The sequence below is a fragment of the Lynx rufus genome, unplaced genomic scaffold (assembly GCF_022079265.1).
Source record: "Lynx rufus isolate CCGP_SWC_20201006 ecotype Redwood Valley unplaced genomic scaffold, mLynRuf1.p SCAF_9, whole genome shotgun sequence".
NCBI classification, from domain to species: domain Eukaryota; kingdom Metazoa; phylum Chordata; class Mammalia; order Carnivora; family Felidae; genus Lynx; species Lynx rufus.
Window position 1 is genome coordinate 57,108,379 of NW_025814897.1, and position 20,973 is coordinate 57,129,351.

The 20,973-nt window shown below is 48.6% G+C and overlaps 1 protein-coding gene across 1 annotated transcript in view; it reads right to left on the reverse strand.

Annotated features, from left to right (window-relative positions):
• Positions 1-16,841: 16,841 nt before the first annotated feature.
• The window catches only part of SLCO2B1 (solute carrier organic anion transporter family member 2B1), a 32,560-nt gene continuing 28,428 nt past the window's right edge, over positions 16,842-20,973 (reverse strand). Inside the window, exons 10-13 of the mRNA XM_047071977.1 lie at positions 20,057-20,220; positions 18,552-18,616; positions 18,106-18,226; positions 16,842-17,025 (exon numbers count right to left, since the gene is read on the reverse strand). Coding sequence (XP_046927933.1) covers positions 16,842-17,025; positions 18,106-18,226; positions 18,552-18,616; positions 20,057-20,220 — 534 coding nt within the window. The remainder of the gene's footprint in view (positions 17,026-18,105; positions 18,227-18,551; positions 18,617-20,056; positions 20,221-20,973) is intronic.

A 20,973-nucleotide genomic window follows, 5' to 3' on the forward strand; every position in this document is an offset into this window, starting at 1 on the left:
GCTTGGTCACTGCAAGAGCCAGAGTGGGTCTTAGCCTGGAGATCCTGGGAGCTTTATAGGAAGGAGGCATACCTGGAACCTGGAGGAAAGGGAACAGATTAGTTAAGAAGCTGGGAAGGGAGTGGGAAGGGGAGGGGTCTGGAAAGGGGCTAAGGAGGCACAGAATGTCTCCATTGCTTTGGAGCACCTTCAAGAGTATCTGGCTCCCTCATTTGGCTCCCTCATTTCTCAGAGAGAAACTGAGGTGCAGGGGAGGCAGGTGGAAAGACTCCTCGTGGGGGAGATTGGAGTGGAGGATGCATCGGGCATAAGGAAGCTCCATATGATTGGGGAGGTGGAGAAGGAGAGGGAGCAGAGGGCCCTGGAGGCCAGGGAAGGCCATGGTAGTTGACTGTTCCACCTGGAGTAGGTGTTGGAAAGGTATGGGAGTCCTGGGACAGAACTTTCTGGAGTCAAGGCTGGCTGAGACTGATTTCCTCCTGTATGAGAATCAGCCCCGTTCTCCTGTCTTTTCTTCCCATCTCACTGGGAACTTCTGTAAAATAAGGACCCCCTCTTCCATCTGATTGAGACATTCCTAAGGTAGGGAATAGTCTGGAGGCTCCCTGAGATTGGAGGACTGCCTCCCTCACCAGACTGGGGCCAGGACAGGACTGAACATCCATCCTCCGTCCATCCACAGCACTGGGAGCTGGAGCAGTGCAGGGAAGAGAGGGGACTGGGGGCTTGCCCCTCAGATACGGAGACGCAGAAGACACCTCAGAGGGGCTTAAATTTGACACAACTGACCAGCACTGCCCCATTCAGAGAGGAGAAGGCTAACCTTAAAGCCTGTGAGATGAGAGATAAAACCAACAGAGAGAATTTCAGCTCCGGGGGCTGAGTCCTTACCTTACAGCGTAGCAGGGCCTGATAAGGTACGTGTTGTTAGAAGAGGTGGGAATGTTGAGTTATTCCCACCCTGGCTCGGAGCGCTCAGCCTGAGATAACTGTGGTGACTGTGGTCCATGCCAGCTGGGCTAGCTCTGGCAGCAGACACTGCAGGGGACTGCCAGGCTGCCCCAGAAAACCCAGAACTACGTTGACTTCCAAACCACTACAGGACAGGACTACAGGAACTTAAAGAACCAAAGCACGGCCTTGCCATCTCTTTGTTAATATAATTTTATGCCTGTTTTTTTTCAAAGTTATTTTGCTTTTTTTCCCAGAGTGTGCTCACTATAGAAAATTTGAAAAATGGAAGGTAAAAATAAACACACCTATGATCCCACTATCCAGAGACATTTTTGACAAATTTCCTTCCCATCTTTTTTCTAAGCGTATGTTCTCCATAATTGTGTTAACGCTGCTCTAATCTTTAAAACTTTTACTTTTATTTTTTTCTTATGATTATTAAGGGAAAGCATGCTGTTAGTTTAAATCTTTTTTTAATGTTTATTTGCTCTTGAAAGAGAGAGAGAAACAGAGCATGAGCGGGGGAGGGGCAGAGAGCAAGGGAGACAGAATCCAAAGCAGGCTCCAGGCTCTGAGCTGTCAGCACAGAGCCCGATGTGGGGTGAGATCATGACCTGAGTCCAAGTCAGACCCTTAACCTACTGAGCCACCCAGGCGCCCCTAGCATGCTCTTAGTTAAAAAAAAAAAAAAAGCATAGGAAAACATGAAAAAGGAGGAAAAAAAAACTACTCAATAATCCCATTATCCCATCAATCATTTTGTGAAGACATTGGAGTATTTACTTCTTGACATTTTTCTGTGCCCCCACATGTTTTTGTTTTTGTTTTTGTTTTTGTTTTACATGTTAGGAACCATAAGTACAGTGATTGGTTTACAGTTTGGGAGACAGTATGATGTCTTTATAACAACAACAAAAACCCACCTGTATTCAAATCCTGGCTCTATCACTCATTAGCTGAGTGGCTTTGGAAGTTACTTTCACCTCTAAAACCTTAGTTTCCTCAGCTATCAAATGAGATCAACCATTATCCAGTTAGAGAATTGCCTTGCAGATCTGTGGATATAAAACATCTGGCAATGCATCCCATACTTAGTGAGTCCTCAATAAAAATGTAGTGGACACTTGTCACATTTTTTGCTGCCTAAAACGAATCCATTTTTATATTTTGAATGAATCCCCCAGGAGGTGAAGCCTTTGGGAGCTAGGACCCCACCTTCCATTTCAAAGCCGAAGGGGTTCAGATAACTCTCCCACTGTCACCCCCTGGCAGTTTGGCCAGCCATTCCTGGCTCAGGACTTCGATGTGACAGTTAGTGAGGCTGGGAGGAAGATTCATTAGAATACATCTGTGCTCATGCCATGCAGCAGTGCAACATCTGGAGGTGTAGTGCTGTGGAGATGTTCAAAGGCCATGCCAGTAGAGGCGTTGGGACCAGTTGTTCCCATTGTATGACCTTGGCTGTGAATTCAGGTGCCCACTCTTTTGATTCTCCAGCTTTCTCATCCACTCTGAGATGCCCAGTGGAACTGCTAATAATTTTTTTCTGTTTTGCTTTGTCTGAGTCCATTGCTGTTGCTTGCGACCACAAAGGTTAGTTCCTAAATCTTTCAACAGTGAAATAAATTTCAGGCACTGGCTTTACCTACCAGCCAAAGTTTTAACGCAGACAATTCCTGGATATGCTAGAAGTGTTGGGCTTACTGCTGGCCCTTTGGACAACGAACAGGGTGATCCTAGATCTGTGCCTCACTGCTCAGCCCAGAGCCTGCCTGGAGAGAGGAGTTACTCAGAGCTGCTGAAGGCAAGAATGACGGAAAGGAGGGATTTCTACATGCCCGCTTCCTACAGGCAGCTTGTGTGTGGTTCACTTGGATTCCTAAGGCTCCTTGGACCTCCACCTGCTTTATCCTGTGACTTAAGCAGCCTGAAACCTTTGCAGCTCATTTTCTTCCCCTCCAGACTTGGGTTTCCCGTAGGATGGCATACTGGAGGTAAAAACCCTGGCTGTGTCCTTCCAGTCCAACCTCCTAAACATTTCTTAATCCATACCTTACCTCCGTCTCCAGGATATCATCTCAGCCCACCCTTATGGGGCCCTCACTCACCATTGGGCTGGTCTTCAGGAGGCCAGTTAGGTATCAGGAGCAGGTCCCCAGGGGCCAGCTCAAATTTAACCAGTAAGACTGCTTGCCTGGGTATCTTAGGCAAGGGGCTGCAGGCAGGCCCAGCCCACAAGTGGAACTCCAGAGATATCAGCCAGGCCTGAATCCCACCTGGAGCCTGGCATACTGTCAGTGTTCAGGAAGCGTGGATTGATCGGAGACTCTGGGATTATTGCTTCTGTCCTTTCTTGGCATGCCATCGGCAGTGAGACCTGGACCTGGCTATCTCTCCTGCCTCATCTCCCCCACTCCTGCCTTATGCTGTAGGCTCCATCCACATCAACTAGTTCCCTGAGTGTATGCCAAGCTGTCTCACTGCCGTGCCTTTGTACATGCTGTTCCCTCTACCCAAGGCCCTCCCTTAACCAGGTCAGCCTGAAGAACTCCCACTAATCCATCCTTCTTATCAGGCACACTGAATGCAAGTATTGCCTCCTCTAGGGAGCCTTCTGGAACTGGCCCTGGGAGGCCTCCCTCACTGTGCCCCCTCTGGACCCTGCCCCTGCAGTCCTCTGTTATACTGCTTGGCACAGAGTGTTGCAGGTATATGTCTTCCTCAGAAGGCAACACTTATGAGGGAACTGGACTTGTTTCTCTCTGTACCTTCAGTGCCTAGCCAGGATCTGGCACAGAGGGAAATCCAGGACGTGTTTGTTTCCTTTCTACACACCCCCACTGCCTTGGAGGTAGGAGATGTGGTGGGAGAGGCTGCAGGACCTTAAATGCCAGCTAAGGAGAGAGGCGTGGTCAGATTTTCACTGTTGAATGATTCTAGTGGCTGGGACCCCTCTCATTTGGGGTAAGAAGAGTAATTTTTCAATTTGGCTCTCTCTCAGCCCAGAAAACAGGGGGTTAGTTCTCAGCAGGAACACGAAAGATGGGCCTTTACCTGGGGTCATCACTCCTTCTTTCCCTGGACCCCCTTGCCCTTTCTGCATTCACTTTTAACTCTTGAAGTCTCTCCCCAAAGGCCTGGGGTCTAGGACCCACACCCACTACTCAAGGGCCAAGTGCAAACCCCAATCCCCTGTTATGTAAGTGAATTATCCTCTGTTCCCAACCAGCGCCAGCCAGATCTCCTCCTCCTAATTGATTTAATCTTCTCATACCAGAGAGTTGGGCGGGGCTGGGGAGACAGCACTGATCAGAAGCCAACACGTCAGTGACGTAGGCTCATTAATTACAGGGAATCTAGGTCATGGATTGGCTCTGCATGGCTCTGATCCTCCCCCTCCCCAGTCATTTGGGTCTCTGAAAGGACATTTTCACCTCCTCATTTCTCAAACCCAGTCCTACAGGGACAGAAAGTTGAGCGTCCCATAAGCACTACCTTTCTCTCAAATCTCCCCAAACTCTCAGCTCTGGCCAGCATTCCAATCTGAGCACAGGGCACAGCCTAACATAATTTATTGAGAAATGAAGAGATGAACAGATGATATAATTTGGGGGTGGGAAGAGACCTTGGCGTTGCCTTTTTAAAAAATTTTTTTAACGTTTATTCATTTTTTGAGAGACAAAAGAAAGAGTGTGAGTGGGGGAGGGGCAGAGAAAGAGGGAGACACAGAATGGGAAGCAGGCTCCAGGCTCTGAGCTGTCAGCATAGAGCCCGACATGAGGCCTGAACTCACAGACCATGAGATGATGACCTGAGTCAAAGTCAGATGCTTAACTGACTGAGCCACCCAGGTGCCCCGGCGTTATCTTTATTTACTTTCTACACCAAGCAAATCTTCACTTTGCAGCTTCTCTGATAGCGGATGTCCAGATCTTACTTGTGTACCCCCAGCGATGGGGGGCTCACTCCCCTGAGATAGCCCTTCCCTTGTATGATGGCCTTTCTCAAATGGGGCTGAGACAGCAGCCTTGTGACTTCTGAGACCCAGCTTTGCCTCTGGGGCCACAGGGCCTGCCCCAGAACAGGCAGCCAGATCCTGAGACACGGTGATTGCTCTTCTTCAGGCTGAACACTCCTGGCTCTTTCACTAGTTCTTTATTTGGTAGACTTTACGTATTACTCCCCACTGTATCTCTTCTGTGGACAAGGCATGGAGATCATCATCTCCCCAGATGCACAGAGCAGAACAAAGACTTCAGGACAGTGTGAACAGGTCAGGGCAGGACTGTCACCTTTTCTGATGTTGATATTAGATTTCCATTGATAGAGCCTGAAATTGATGGAGATCTTTTGAGGCTGGATAGCACACTTTTGACTCAGCTTACACACAGAGTCAGCAAATCCCCATCATCATTTTTTTTTCTGACATTAGCAATGGAAAGTCTCCATGAAAATGATCTTTGTGATAATTAGGAACATCTCCATGTTTCTTCCCCATAATTCTTAACATCCACCCTGACATTTCTCATACAATCATGCAATTATCCATCTACCCATTCACCCACACTACTATCTATATATTCATCCATCCATTCACCAACCTCACTCTCTGCCTACATACTGTTCTACTCAGCTGCCCATAGATTCATTCATGCACTCATTCACCCGTCCATCCACCTACCTACAAACCAACTCATTTACCCATTTATACATTTCTATCCACCTGTCTGATCATCTACTTAACTGTTCATCCATCCATTAACCATCTACCTATATAAACCTCCTATCCATCCACACATCCATCTCTTCATCTACTCCCTCTCCCAGTCACTCATACATCTATATTCATCATCCATCTGTCCATCCATCCAGTACTTACTGGGGCTCTATTATATTTTAAATCTGTGTTGAGCATTCTGAGTGATTCAAAACTGAGTAAAATACAGGTGCTCATTCTTTGGGAGCAGTTAAAGCAGATGATGATGATTACTGTAAAACAGGAACAATGAAAATGCTTTGGGGATTCAGAGGAGGGAGAAGTGGTATCTGGATAAGGCTATGGATATCTTCTTGCCAGGGTAAACTTTCGGGTTGGGCCTTAGTAGAACAACAGTATGTGGACATACATAAATGCGTTGGAAGTAATTCCAAGTAAAAGAAGCAGCATATCAAAGGTACAGAGAACAGAATTCATGTCTTACTCCTTATGCCCCAACAAAAGTACCAAATACAGAGCTGGGCACACTTTAGTAACCTGATACATATGCAGTGATTCATATTGTTCCTTCTCTGACAGGGATACCCCCAGTAGTTAATCAAGAGTTTAGTCTTTCTCTTTAAGAGGATTCTACAGTTGCCTTGCTGGATGGCCTTGGAGAAGTAACAAAGCCTCTATGGGATTCTCTGAGTTTGGGGTTGAATTTCTGTCTCTATCAGGTGGTCCTTTCCCCCTAATTTTAATTATTTCTACTATGTTCTCTGCTCTCTTCAGAGACATCAGCATTTCCACATACCTTAAATTTTATTTTCTTTTGTTGGCACCAATAATCTCAATCCCACCCCTCTTCAGCTGCCTCAGCCACATCCCCAGGCAAGAAATTCTGTAATATGGAGGAAGGGAGAAGTTCTGTGTAAAGGAAATAGCACTGAAGTAGAAGCCAGGAGTCATGAATTCAAAACCAGCTTTGCCACGAACTTGCTTTGTGACCGTAGGCAAGCCTCTTTCCCTCTGTTTTAATCCTCCCCATAGAATCTAAGCACTGAACATAGCATTTGAGATCCTCTCATCCAATATCCTCATCTTATAAATGGAAAAAACAGGCTCATAAAGAGCATGTGACTTGTTCTAGATCCTATCTGGATTAGTGGCAAGGCCAGAACAAACTTAAGATTTCCTGACTTTTGGCTCAAGGTTTTCTTTACCCAACCACAATTTTTCAGTCTCCAGTCACAGCCCCTGTATATCTCAGGAAGAGCTTCCTCTCCCACTTCCATTCCCCAGGAAAGAACGTGTATCTTCCAAATGTTTTGACTGTGTATTATTGACGCATGCCTGGGTGGGGGCTGGAAAGGCACTATTTAAGAGCAAGTATTCCCAGCCTGACGGAGTTAATTATGTTCATCAGGAAGAGAGAAGAGAAAGGAACAATGCGCTCTGGTTATCTACTGGGCTTTAATCAAATTGAGAAACGAGGAAATCCATCACCCAGAGGCTAAGGGAGTTGGAGAGCTTGGCTTCCGCTGGCTCTGAGAACTGTAATGGGTTGGGCGCTGTCCAAGGTGCTGACATCTTCACTTACTGCTCTGAGTTGCTAGGAGAGGCAGAGGGACAGCAGCTTTTAGAAGATGGACCAGGATAGAGTAAGAAAAGGTCTGGACCTGCTGGGGACAGGCTTGAGTTCCTATTCTGTCTTCTGAATCTTCCCTTTTCCATTTATTTGTTTATCATCTTTAGGAAAAATATCTCTTATGGCTAGAGTCCTCGGCTGGGATTGAAGAAATAGGAAGAGAGGGAAGAGCCCTAGACCCTTTGCTGTCAGGGAGATGGACCCCAGTATGAGGGTGGAAGCCCTTTCTTGGCCTTGAGGACTTTCCCATATTAAAGGGAGATGTGAGTTATGCTTTTATAAAATCCTCAGTCCAATGATAGTTATGAACTACCTTTGAGAATTTGTTAAAGTGGTGGAGGAACATCACTGTGTCTTTAACTCTAACTCAAGTATGATATAAGGGAGGCATGGACCATGTCTACATGGAGCGTCCAGTCTTATGAGGAAGACCTGGTCTTCCTCTGGAAAATCTCAGTTCAGCTGAGGAGACATGTTCTTGATTTAGAGGGAAACCTCAGTTATAATCAGGGAGACAGGATGGACAGAGACATTAAAATGTGCACAATAACCTACCAAAGAACTCAGATCTTCACACTTCTGATTGAGGTTTTTGGTGCTAGATATTTTGTGTTAATAAAGGAAAATTTGCTGGTAGAGGTGAGCTTGAGCTGAACTTAAAGGAAAGCAAGAGACTTGGGTCTCTAAATCTTAGGCCTCCTGAGAGTCATGACCATGCCATATCCCCTTTAGAGTAAGCACAAGTCTTGGCACAGAGCAGATCCTTGTTCAATGTATAATTTCCAGCAGATAGAGAGTGAATGTACTTCCTCAGTGTTTGGGGAGATAGCAGAGTGAGGATGGTATAGAGATCAAGGAGGAGGGTTGGTTGGAATGAAGAGCCTGAGGCTAGGGTGGGGGGATAGTGGTGGAGTGATAAGATGGACACAGGGAGTAGCCCAATGTATGTCCAGGTCACTGAAGTACAGCATTTGGAACAACTCCTTCATATTTCTGGAGCTTCTGAGAGACACTTTATTGAATCTTGGACTGTTAAAACTAGAGACTATTAAGGTACAAAATCATAGACTGCTCAGCTTCTAGAGCCACATGACCATGGATAGTTGGAATATTAAAACCGTACCAACTTAGCAGGGCAGAACACAGTGTGTTGAAGTTATAGAAATACTATAGAATACTAGAGCCAAAGAACCAAAAGTCCGTATTAGGGAATATTAAAATCCAAGAATCTCAGTGTCAAAAGGGAAAAGAAACCCCAGTTTATCGACTCCGACTATTTGTATCAGTTATGGTGCTGAGAGTATTCTAGTATATTTTCCCATTTAATTTCTATTATAAGGTTTAAGCCATTTATTCCCATACCTACTCAATGGAGTACTTCTGTCAAAAGTTTATCAAACATATACTTGCATAAGTTTCATGACAGGGGAGTCATTATCTGTGTGCATACCTCTACTCCCTGCTGAATGGCAGATAGAAAGTTCTCTCTTATGTAAGCTGCACTCTCTTCCTGTAGTGTCCCCACATTGGTCCAGTTCACGTCCTCTGAGCTACACTGAGAAAGTCTAATCTCCCACTCACATGACAGCTTTTCATATGGCTAAAGACAGTCTTTATTTCTTTCTTCTCTAGGATAAGCTGGTTTGTTCATCATGTAGCTAGAAATGGGACAGCAAATCAAAGAATATCTGAGCTGGAAAGGCCCTTAGAGGTCATTTTGTCCAGAGACTTCCTTTTACCGCTGGGTGGTACAGCATCATGGTCAGGAGCCTGGGTTTTAGAGAGAGATGAGCCTGAATTCAGAATCCAGAGATCCAGCACTAATTTCATGTGTAACCTTGGGTAAATTACATAATATGTCTGGATCTCAGTCTCCTTATCCATAAAATAGAGAGAATAATAATATTGACACACTATAGTTGATGTGAGCATTGAATGAGATAATGCACAGAGAACTAAGCACAGAGATAATGCACTAAGAAGCTCTTAGCGGAGTGCTTGGCACAGAGTAAGCAGTCAATAAATATTAGCTATAATTATTGGAGGTCCAGAGGGGCAGGGACTTGCTCAAGATCACAGGGCAACTCAGAGGCAGAGCTAGGGTTAGACCAAGGCCGCCTGCCTCCAAGGCCAAGTCACTTTCCCATTTACATTTCCACTCTATCTGCCTTGGGAAAAGGAAATAACTCCAGAGGGAATTGGAATACTTTGTTCACTGAATCAGTTAGAATGCAAGTAAGAGAATACCTGATTTAGAGGCTTAAACCTTTTGTTTCCTTAACAAGGGTGGGGGGGGGGAGGTAGGTCCAGGTTTGTCTGGTGACTCAACCATGTTTAATGATCAAGGCTTTTCCAATTCTAAGCTCTGAGAGGAACTCCTCTGTGATCACAAAATGGCTGATATGGCACCAAGCACCATGTCCTCCCAAGCAGGAAGAAAGGGAATGGGAGCATAAAAGTTCTTCTTCTCTCATGCCTGTGTCATCCAGGAGGAGATTTTTCCAAGCGGATCATCCCCTTACATCTTATTGACCAAAATGAAGCCACATGTCTACTCTTAGACTACTCACTGGTGAAGAGGAAGGCATTTCCATGAATGGTTTGGATTATCCCTGTGGCTAGGTACCTTGCTACTAAAACAAGGAAAGGGAATTGGCTATAGGAAGGCAACCAGTAGTTCTTGCCATACTTAACTCTGTCTCCTCTCTGGATTGGCCTCTCCTGTCCTTTTCACCTCTGCTAGGGAGCCTGCCCTGGTTTCCACCCTTGTCCAGCACACCCTCTTCTACCACATAATTGAGCATCACCCAATTCAAGTCTACTTTGCCAAGCTCTTTCATCTGTTCATGTTCAAGTCTTGTTGTCCCACGCAGTCTGTGAGCATTGGGAAACTAACAGCAGCTACTAATGAATAATTGTGTGCCAGACACTCCTCTGGCCACTTGTAACCCGCTTCCAATGGCTGGTTCCACTGCTCCATATCTGCTGGTGTTTACAACTTTTGTGTTCCCCTCCCACATTGTACCAGGGTTAGTCTGTGTGACCAATAGAATATGAAAAAGTTATGGCATATCACTTCCAAGATTGTATTAGAAAAGACACCATGGCTTCCATCTTGGTAGCACACATTCTCTTGGATCATTCATTCCAGGGGAAGTTAGCCACCATGGCAAGAGTACCCTTATGGAGAGGCTTGCGTAAAAACTAAACCCTTTGACCAACTGCCAGCAAAAAATGGTTGCCTGACAACAACCACAGAGTGAGCCTGGAAGTGGATCCCCATTAAGCCTTCTGATGACTGCAGCCCTGGCTGACACTTGACTGCAACCTCATGAGAGATCCTGAGCCACAATCTCACAGTCCACTTCTGGGTTCTCAATCCTCAGAAATTGTGTGAGATAATAAACATGCATCATTTTAAGCTGCTTCTGGGTTTTCAATCCTCAGAAATTGTGTGAGATAATAAATATGTGTTATTTTAAGCTGCTAAGTTTTGGGGTAGTTTCTTACTCAGCAGTAGTTAACTGCTGTAGTGCTATATTGTCACATTACACCCTCACAACAACCCTGAAAGGTGGAGTTTGTGTCTTCCATAGTGTGTGTGTGTGTGTGTGTGTGTGTGTGAGAGAGAGAGAGAGAGAGAGAGAGGGAGGGAGGGAGAGAGGGAGAGAGAGACAGAAAGAGAGAGAGAGACAGACAGCAAGCATATGCATACACAGAGGGAGAGTGAGAGAGAATCTTAAGCAGGCTCCATGCCCAGCACAGAGCCCAATGCGGGATTCCATCCTACAACTGCAAGATCATGACCTGAGCCCAAATCAAGAATTGGATACTTAACTGACTGAGTCACCCAGGCGCCCCATTCCTTCCATTTTTAAGATGAGAAAACCAATGCTGAGTGCAGTGACCTCTCACACCTGGAAAGTGGCACAGCTGGAATTTGCCCTCATGTTTATTGGATTCCAGAGCAGAGGGAGAACCTGGTTCTGTTTTCTCAGCTGGAATGTCTGCAGGGTGAAGTTTAAGGAACAGAACAGGAGGAGGAGGTCTCTCTGATGTGTCTCCTCTCATTTTTTTTTTTATTCCATCACATTAGTTAGCAGCCACTACATCATCTAGTGTGTATATGTGATTCTGTGGCAAGAAGTTTTATTAGAACAAACAGTGGAATTTTGAGAGGCTCTTGAGTAACCTTGGACAAATGTTTGTGCTTTTCTAGGCCTTAGTTTATTTGTCCACTATATGGGAAATATAATCCTTGTCCCACATGCCTCACCAGGAAACCGTGAAGATCAAGTGTGAAGGGATTTTGTAAAATGTGAAGTGTTGAGTATGGAAAGGTCTGCTTTGAGTACAGAGCACCCCTGACCCAGGGCCCTCCCAGTCCTACACAGCTACCTCTGCACAGGTGTCCAGTGCTCCCCCTCTTCTCTCCCACCTGAGTTTTGCTTCCAGAGACAGAATATTGAGAGAAGTTTAAGGCCCCGACTCACTTCTTTAGCCTCATCCCTCACCATGACCCCTCTCTTAGGCCACACTGCAGCCATGCTGAACTAGTGGAAATTCCCCAAGCCTGCCAGGAGCTTTCTGTATGCTGAGACTTTATCTGTGCCCTTTCTTTTCCCTGGACACCGTTCCCAGCTTCTCCACCTGGTGTGTTCCTACTCATCTTTCAAGACTCAGCTTAGATGTCCCCACTTCTAGGATGCCTCTCTTGACCCGGTTCAGGACCTCCTAATTCTCCCCTTGATTAGCGCACCAGCCTCCTGCCTGAGCTCTTGGCCTCCAGCTTCCCTTTACCACTCAAAGCCCCCATGGTGCAGCCAGCAGCCTTTCTAAAACACAAATCTTGTCATGTCACTCCACTTAAAATAACCAGTCAATGGAATTATCCATCAATCAATGCTTCAAGGGCTTCTCCTTGCCCTCAGGAAGATATCCAAAGCCTTCTGCTGGAACTCAAGGCTTAGTCCCCAGTGGTGTCTCCAGCCTCAGCTCTCCTGTCTCTCCTGATTGCCCCACCCAGCACAGTACACCCCTGCCACATTGCTCTTGTGTCATATCTCAGACGCACCTTGCTCTCTCATGTCTCCCTATCTTTGTGCATCCCAGTGTTTCTCATGCCCAATCCCTTCATTTTACCTGGGAACTTCCTGCCTAATCTCCTAAGCCAGCTCTGATCTAACCTGTTCTGGAAGACTTTCCTGATGGCCCCAGGAAGAGTTTGTGGCTTCCTCTTCTTTATTCCCTATATGACTACTCATGCTTTTGTCACTATGTGTCAGCTTGTCTGCTTACACTAGGAGTTTGCTGTATCTGACACATGACTGTGTCCCCAGCAGTGCCAGCACAGGTGCATAGAGCGCCACGTAGGATTTGTTGGTTGGGTGGGTGGTTGAACAAACAAACGAATGGATGAATGGTGAATGAATCCATCCTTGAACCATCACTTCTTGGTCAACCCCAGAACTACTGTTTCCCAGGGTAAGCCCATTTTATAGCAAAAGGGGCAGCAGGGGAAGGGACTGCTCTAGAAGGGAGAAAGAAAATCAATAAAAATGTAAATCTAGTTGAGAAAAGCTGTCCCAGGCTGGCTGTGGGGAGAGATAAGGCTGGGCAGGCTGAGCCCTAGCTGACAGTGGAAGAGAGATTAGGGGACAAACAGAGCTGCAGCCAGGGCAGTGTGTCTCCCTCCTTGGTGGCTCCTCCCTCTGTCTTCACCCCAATCCTGCCCCCATGTTCCATGTGTGCCTTAAATTCTTTCAGGGACAGGGGAAGGAAACATACAAATATTGGTCATCAGGTGCACTGCCTGTATGTTATTATTTGGTCTTCACAACTTTTGGGAGACAGGAAAGAGGAAGGATCAGCCTCACCTTACAAGTGAAGAAACAGATGCAGAGAAGTTAAATCACTTGTTCAGGGTCACATTGTGAGTGGCAGTCAGGATTTGAACCCAAATCTCACTGACTCTAAAACTGTTCTTTTCACTCCACTCCACCAAAGGTCTACAGCCAGACTTCAGATGGTCCCCAGCCTCTGAAATCAGATGCACAAGTGTTTATATGACTGTGTGCAATTTTAATGGAGATATATCTTTTTATCAGTGTCTTTAAGGTGGTTGTCATCCACCCTCCATTACCTCTACCAGGCTTTCTCTGTAGAGGTGGTGGCCTTTGAGTTGAGTCTGGAAGATTGGGTAGGACTTCATGAGGTGGGATGGAAAGCCAAGCAGTGGGGTGGGGATGAAGCAGGCCTACTAGGTAGCGGGAAGTGCCCGTGTTGGGGAATGTTATGGGGAAAGAATTCAACGTGGCCAAAGAATGTCAAAGGTGCTGTGGGTTCTTGCTCTTCATTTATTTGCACTCCAATCATGGCTCCTGGCTCCCAGCTCGAGAGAGGCATCTGCCTGACCTGCAACTTTCCAGGGTGGGTCTGCCAAAGGGCCTCTAGGCCAGGCATCAAGATGTTCATTCTGGTCCCAGGAGAAACTGCTAGATTTTACCACCAGTTGACACTAGCATGGAGACTTTAAGGACTTCTCCCAACTTCCAATGTCAGGGTGGGAATAAAGTGAGATCACAGATGCAATAGCTTGTGGCTCCTCATTGGCCAGAGGCCATAAGAGCATGGCTCCCTGGAATCCATCAGTCCCCGGGAACCCCTCCAGCCCTGACCTGTTCCACCCCTGGCTCTCAGCCCCATGTCTCTCTTGCAATGACTCCTGGAGTCTCCTCGCCCTGACCAGCCTGGGAGATTTTAAACACAAGGACCTCATTTTCTCCTTCAAAGCTGAGCTTGACCCAGAGGCAGATTCAGCATGAAGCTAATGCTGCTTGAGTATCCGGGTCTCTCTCTAGGCCCAGGAAGGGGCCTCTGCAATGTGTTCAGGTTGTCATATCCTTGGGAAATCTGCAAAAGTAAGATGCTTTAACCACAAGCAGTTAAGATTGCTAGTTCCTTCTACTCCAGCTACTTGTGTCCCAGTTTCTCTTTATGTGAGGTGGTTGCAGGGGCCATGGGCATTTCTGGGATCTGGCTAAGGGGCAGTTGAATTGGGGATCACCTTAATTTGGGCTCATTGGGATATATTTATGTGATTCTCAGTCCCCTCTGTATGTAGATAAATCATTGCTAGCTACCTCTGTATAGAGAATGGCCTCTAGGAATCTTCCTCCTCACTGTCCAACTCACTCAGCATTGTGACATCAAGGTATCATATCCAGAGGTCATCTCATAGCATGAATGTGTTTTATGCTACCTGGCCCTGGAAGTACATGGGCACTAGAGAAGAAACAGGTGTGCAGTGACAGAACCAGAAGCGAGGCTGCAGAAAATCCTTCCAATCGTCAGGGGGGAAAATGTATTTTAGAGGTGTGCACAAGAGTTAGTAAAAAGTATGCTGTTTTCCTGAATTGTGTGATGTATTTTTTTGACTTCTTTTCTCATTATAGGTAAATTTTCACTCTTTCTTACCAATTTTGTGTTCTTTTTTTCTTTTAAAGAGGGCTCCCCAAAGTTTATAAGCTTCAATTCACACAAAACCCTGGCTTCACCATTTATGTTCTGTCTGATCTTGGCAAGTTGCTTAATTATTTTGAACTGTTTCCTTTTCTGTAAAACGTGAATGACAATTTGGACAGGTGAAGCCTCACAAACTTCATGACCTGATCCCATTTCTGAAACCATGACTAGAGGAAGTAACCCAGTCAAATGAAAATTAGACCAGAATATACAGACAGGGAAAGATGTCATATATAAGAAATAATAGTGAATAATGAATCCAGTAAAACTTAAATCTAAATAGCTGGAAGTAATGTGGTTGTTGCAAACTCTAATGCAGTTTGTAAGAAAGGAATTTTGTAATAGAAGAGACATTATGCAAGAACAAATTTAATAATAAGCTGTATCTATAACTCCAAATTATTTCTGCAAAACCTGGGAAAAGGAATATAAAACGTAAACAGCCTCCTCTTGTTGGAGGAGAATTTGAAATTCTTGGCATTGATAACAGGCTCAGATAGATGTTAAACATTTAAAGATATCAGCCAATAGAATCAAGATGGGAGTGAGAACTTCTGTACCTTCCCCTTCCTCTTTCACATGGGAGAGCCTCAAAGCCCTGCCACAGGGAGATGCTCAGAGGGTCAGAGTTGCATTGCCCTCCTGCCCCCCGCCTGCCCCCCAGCTTCTCCCCTGCCTCCAGCACAGGGCTTGGGAAGCTGCTGCTGACAGATCTGTCTCTTGCCTCCCAAGCAGCAGGTCCCAGCCAGGTCAGGTATGTGGTGGCAACAGAATGGGCTGGAGAAGATCAGGGAAACTCTCTCCCCCTCTCAGGGAGATAACCAGGCCAGATAAGACTAGCCATAAAACAAGACAAGTCCACTGAAGATAAGGACCAGTTGGTTCAGACACAAGCACTCCACAGACCCGCTCATTACATAGAGCCTGGCATTAACAAGTCCCAGCATTCTAGGCCTGGGCCTTACAAAGAACAGGTGCTTACACCAACTCAGGCATCACAGAGAACCAGATGTTACCCCCAAAACATGGTTATCACAGAACCAGGCATCTATACAGCCCCAGGCCACAAAGAGTTAGGCACCAGGAAGGAAATGGTGAAATTAGGATCTAGTCACAAAAGTAACAGTGACTTTGGTGGGCCCTGGTCAGAGTGAAATCTTGGCAATGCGTAAGTACCAGTGAATGTGTGCAGAGTGTGTTTGGTCTTTGAAGTCAGAAAATGCCCAAGTGTGGCTCCCTCCCCACTGGAGCCCTGAAGGCAGAGACTAGGCCACACCCAGACTGTGGTTCCCTGAGGGCAAGGACTGGGACTTCCTGAGTCCAGAGAGCGAGCCTCCGCCTCAGCTAAACTCCCCAGGGGCCCTCACACCAGGTTTGCTGGAGGCCCCACCAGCCTGGATGTCTTGTGAGGCCAGCTCCCTCCCTAGTAGGTCCCGCTCAGAGTTCAGGGCTCTGCCTCCAGGGGGCGCCAAATGGACACTTCTTGACGGAGGCTGTCCTGGCCCCACCTCCAGGCTGAGTGGGGCTGGAGATGAGACTTGAGTCCATACTGACCACACAGATGGTCATAGCTGGAAGAGGCCTGAAAGCTGGCAAGTCCATTTCCACCTGACAGAGGTGGTGGCTGAGGCCCAGAGAGGGTGCTCCCGGTGAGTGGCAAAGCTAGGCTAGGACCAGGTGTGCAGGGCAGCCTGGCCTACTGTTGTCTACTTCTCTATCTTAGGACCTGGGAGAAAGATATGCAGTCCTTCCACCAGGAAAGCCTGGTCAGGTCAGCCTGTCTGGCTGGGGGAGGAAGGGGAAGACCATCTTGCATTAGAAGTGGCCAACACACCAAACCCCTAGACAACTCTTTGGTTCAGATGAGTCACAAAAGCCCAGAGAGGGTCAAACTTGCCCAAAGTCACATAGCAAGTTAGCAGAGGAGTCTGAGTTAGAAAACGGGGTTCCTGACACCCAATATTGGGCAAAGAGCCCAGAGGAGGTATTCCCAGTGGCGGCCACTCTGGGACCAGCTCACGCTCTGAATTCCTCAGGCTTCTTTTCTGGCCCTGACACTAATGGCTGCTGTTGCTGTAGGCCAGGGATGGATACGGTGACCTGGGTCCTCTCCTCTTTGTCCTGCTGCCTTAGGATGGCCAAAATCAAGGCAAAGCAGGCCAGGGAGCCTGTCTTGAAGAAGAACTGGAGGCCGACAAACCTGGAAAAGAGCAAGGGACCTGTCAACTCAGGACCTCCCTTGTCTAGGGCTTGGATGGCCTTGGCCTGGGCAGAGTAGGGTCAGCAATCATCACCCATTGTGTGATCAGAGACATTGAGACCTTGCGGGTGGAAAAGAGGCTTCCAGCCCCAGGGCAATGGACCCTATCACCATGGCCTTGGTTGGGGAGATGGGGAAGCCCCTGGAATTAGCCCCTTCCCTGGAAAAGGGGGAGATGCTCTGCAGAAGGAGTCCTGAACAGGGAGGCAGAAGCCTGGGCATCCTCCCTGCCCTGTCCCCAGCTGGCTTATAGCCTGGGACAGTCCTCTCTGTCTAAGGGCTCAGGGGGCCTGATAGTTGCAACTTGGGATCACCCCACCTGCCACAAGAGGATTCCCTCTCCACTCTTTCCCTAACTCACCAAAGCTCTTATTTGATCTTTCTTCCTATAGAATGGGCACTAGTCAGTCCCAGCCCACAGGAGCCATGCCCTCCTCAGAGCTGGAAGTGACCAACTCCCTGCTCCCAGCCCTGTTAGCGAGTCCCCTTCAACCGCCTATCCCATCCCAGCAGCTCTCTGCCTTCAGGTTTCTTTGGGTTCCCCATTGCACAGATGGGAAGACTGAGTTCCAGAAAAGACAGGTCTCCCAATGAAAGAGACAGAGCTGGGCTGGATCCCAAGCCTCCTGTGTCCTAAATTGGCCTTCTCCCAACCCCACCTCAACTCCCCATCTTTCTCACAGCTGGGCTGCTCCCCTGATCCTCCCCCATGGTCCGCCACGGTGACACATGTTCCTGCACAGACCACGGTTAGACCATTTGGGTTCGAGGCCCAGCTTTGCCTGTTATCAGTTGTGTGACCTTAGGCTGCTTTAATGGGTCACTTTCCTCATCCAGAAGAGTGGGGGGACAGTGGCTAGCTCGCAGAACTGGTGAGCTCAGTACTGGATATAGCACCTGCTGCCTAGCAGGGGGATATCGATGGGCCTCTCGTCCCTGCTGCTGTCCCACCTGAGACCCCAAGAGTATTTCCGGCAGCCTCCCCATGGGGCCCCTGGCACCCCCCACCTCAGGTCTCACCGGTTTCGGAGCAGGTCATGGTCATAGTAGCGACAAACGGCCCGCCGCCCACAGCTCTGGGCCCAGTACACACAGGTGGTGTCGATGGCGCTGCCGTGGATCACTGGGCTGGGCATCCAGGCTGGAGGAGGACATGCTCAGGGGACAACAGGCCTGGCATCCTGCATTACCCAACCCCCCTACTCCCTGGCATATGCAACCCCCCCAGAGGCACTGGGGCCTCTTGTCCCATAAGTCTTTGGCCCTCAAGCCCACCCCTCACCCTGGTGTGAGATGCTGCCTCCCTGGATGGCCCTCTAGCTGCTTGCACAGCCACCTCCAGGGTACCAGGTCCAGTTTGCCCGATGGGCCTGTGAACCCTAAGGTCAGGAACTGGGTCCCGCTCATCCCTGTGCCACAGGCCCAGCGCACAGTGAGTGTCTAAGGGTCCCAGGAAGGTTCTTTACCCAAAACTCTCAGGAGCATGAACTGGATCCCCACAGCCAGCGTCTTGTCTTCTTTCTTCACTCCCCTAAGAAGCAGAAACACGGTGACATGAGGATTGAGAGGGTCTCGGCCCTCAAGGGGCTCTCACCATCCCCTGCTCTCTCACCACCCAGGGGCCAGCCTTCCCCCAGTCTGAAGGTCTGTGGGTTTGGGGTTGGGTGGGCTCAGGTTCCATATTCCATTTCCCTTCAACCTGTCGAGCCCAGCACCCAGTTCCAGGCACCCCCACTGGCCATCAGGGTCCTGTGCTGGCCTCCCTGTGTTCCTGGCCACAGACACCTCCCCTCTCCCTACCCCTGGGCCCACCAGATTCCCCTCTCCTCCTACACTTGGCAAAACCTGAAGCTAGGCAGCCAGACATGGCTTCCAACTTCCCCAAGTGCCGGGAAGCTCCAGCCTAGTTTGCCCCGGAAATCACTGGCTCCTCCTTCGTAGTAATACCAGCAGCTGGTGTTTTGGGAGTGCTCCCTATGAGCTCATTTTGTACTGCAACCCCCGCCTCACCCCCATAAGGTCGTTTATGCCATCAGGCCCATTTTACAGATAAGGAAACTGATGAATGTTTAGACAGGTTGACTTGGCCAAGACCCCACAGCTGGTGGGCGTCAGGGGGTCAGAATCTGTGAGCACACCGCCTGCAGTAACTTCTGCCTTGCCCGGGCATCTGATTCCTCTACCTTCTCTCTTTTGGCCAGGCTGCTTTACAGATCTACATGTCTTGTTGTGTTTATGAGGGTCTCCATCCCCCTTCTAATTTTCTAGAAAACAGATGGGGAACCAAAATAATCCCAACATGATGAAAATTTAGAATTGTCCTGCTCTGAGGTCCCCTTATTCCAGCCCCCACCCTAGCAATGCTGACTTTGGCCTTAGGTAACAATTTGTCAGTCCCAGCAGGCACCCTCAGGACAAAGGCCAGAAAGAACATGAACCAAGAAGCAGTGCTCTGCGTGGGCTGGGTCCACAGTGGACACACAAGTGCTTATTGACTTGAAGGCTCATGAGCCACAACTTACAGGGCTTTGTTTTCTGGGTGTACCTCCTGTGGCCCACTCATCACAGGTAGGGTGGGGGCGGGGAGTCGGGGGACACTCCACTTTCTCCTTGCTGTGACTGGGTGGCCAGGGCAGGGCCTTAGGTGTGGCCTCCCGTCCCCCAAGGCAAGTGAGGACCTGGGCTCTGGTGCTGGCACCGGTATTATTCCGCCCAGCGGCTGTGACAAGACCTGGGGCTGACATCTGACTCTCTCTGAGCCTCGGTTTTCCTATCTGTAAATGGGGAGGAAACTTCACTTTAGCAGGTTGCCGTGAGGACGAAGATGGGGCAGCGAGAGCCTGGCTTGTTGCGGGGGGCCCAGCACACCCGAGTGGCCTCCTTCTTGGAACCCCTCCCTCAGGATTCCTTGTCCTGCCTAGGGTTAAGGACTTCTTGGTATCCACCAGGTGTGGCCTGCCCCTGCTTTCACCTTAGGATGAGCATGAAGGAGGGTGTGTGGGTGAGACTGGCCAGTGCCGCACCCAGGCTGACCAGGAACATGAAGGGCAGCACCAGGTGGCTGCAGGCGGAGTCGCAGGAGCCCGCGGGCACAGGGCCTCCCCCTACCACGCAGCTGCAGTTGGCGTAGAAAACCTAGGGTGGGGAGGGGGCAGAGAAAAGCCTTCAGGAGCCTCCAAGGGCAAACAGCTGGCCCAGGCCCCAGAAGGCCCCAGAAGGCCCCAGAAGGCCCCAAGGGCATGAGCCAGCTGGGGTGGAGCTGGCTGGAGGCTGGGATTTCTGACCCCTGCAGCCAAGCACGACCCTGGACACGCATGGTTCACACACACATGGGCTGAGGCTGCTGGGAGAGGGAAGTGGTGAACAGAAAAGAGAGAGGGGCCTGGAAGAGCATCAGCCCCACCACACCACACTCACACATTCACACACGCTCACATACACCCACACTCACACAATCATACACATACACACCACACACTCTCTCTCCCACACACCACAGTCCCACAACATACACTCACACACCCACCCACACACATACATCCACACTCACCCAGTCACATACACACATGCACATGTGCACACACACTCTCTTTCTTTCACCTGGTAATGCCAGAGTGTTCCAAATTCCCGACTGTCTGCACAAGGAATCAAAGTAACAGAATGTTTTGGGGAAGGAACTCGGATTTTCCAGCTCAGGGTTCCTCTTCCAGAGCACTGGGTTCCAGGCTAGACTCTCAAGGGGAAATGGAGATTTCTTCTCTCCAAAAGGATGGAGAGATGCAGGCAGCACAGCGGGCACCCTGGCTCAGCACGTGAAGGGCAAGGAAGGCTTCTTGGAAGAGGGGCGTTGGATTTGGGTCTTGAGGAATGAATAGGAGTTTTCCGAGA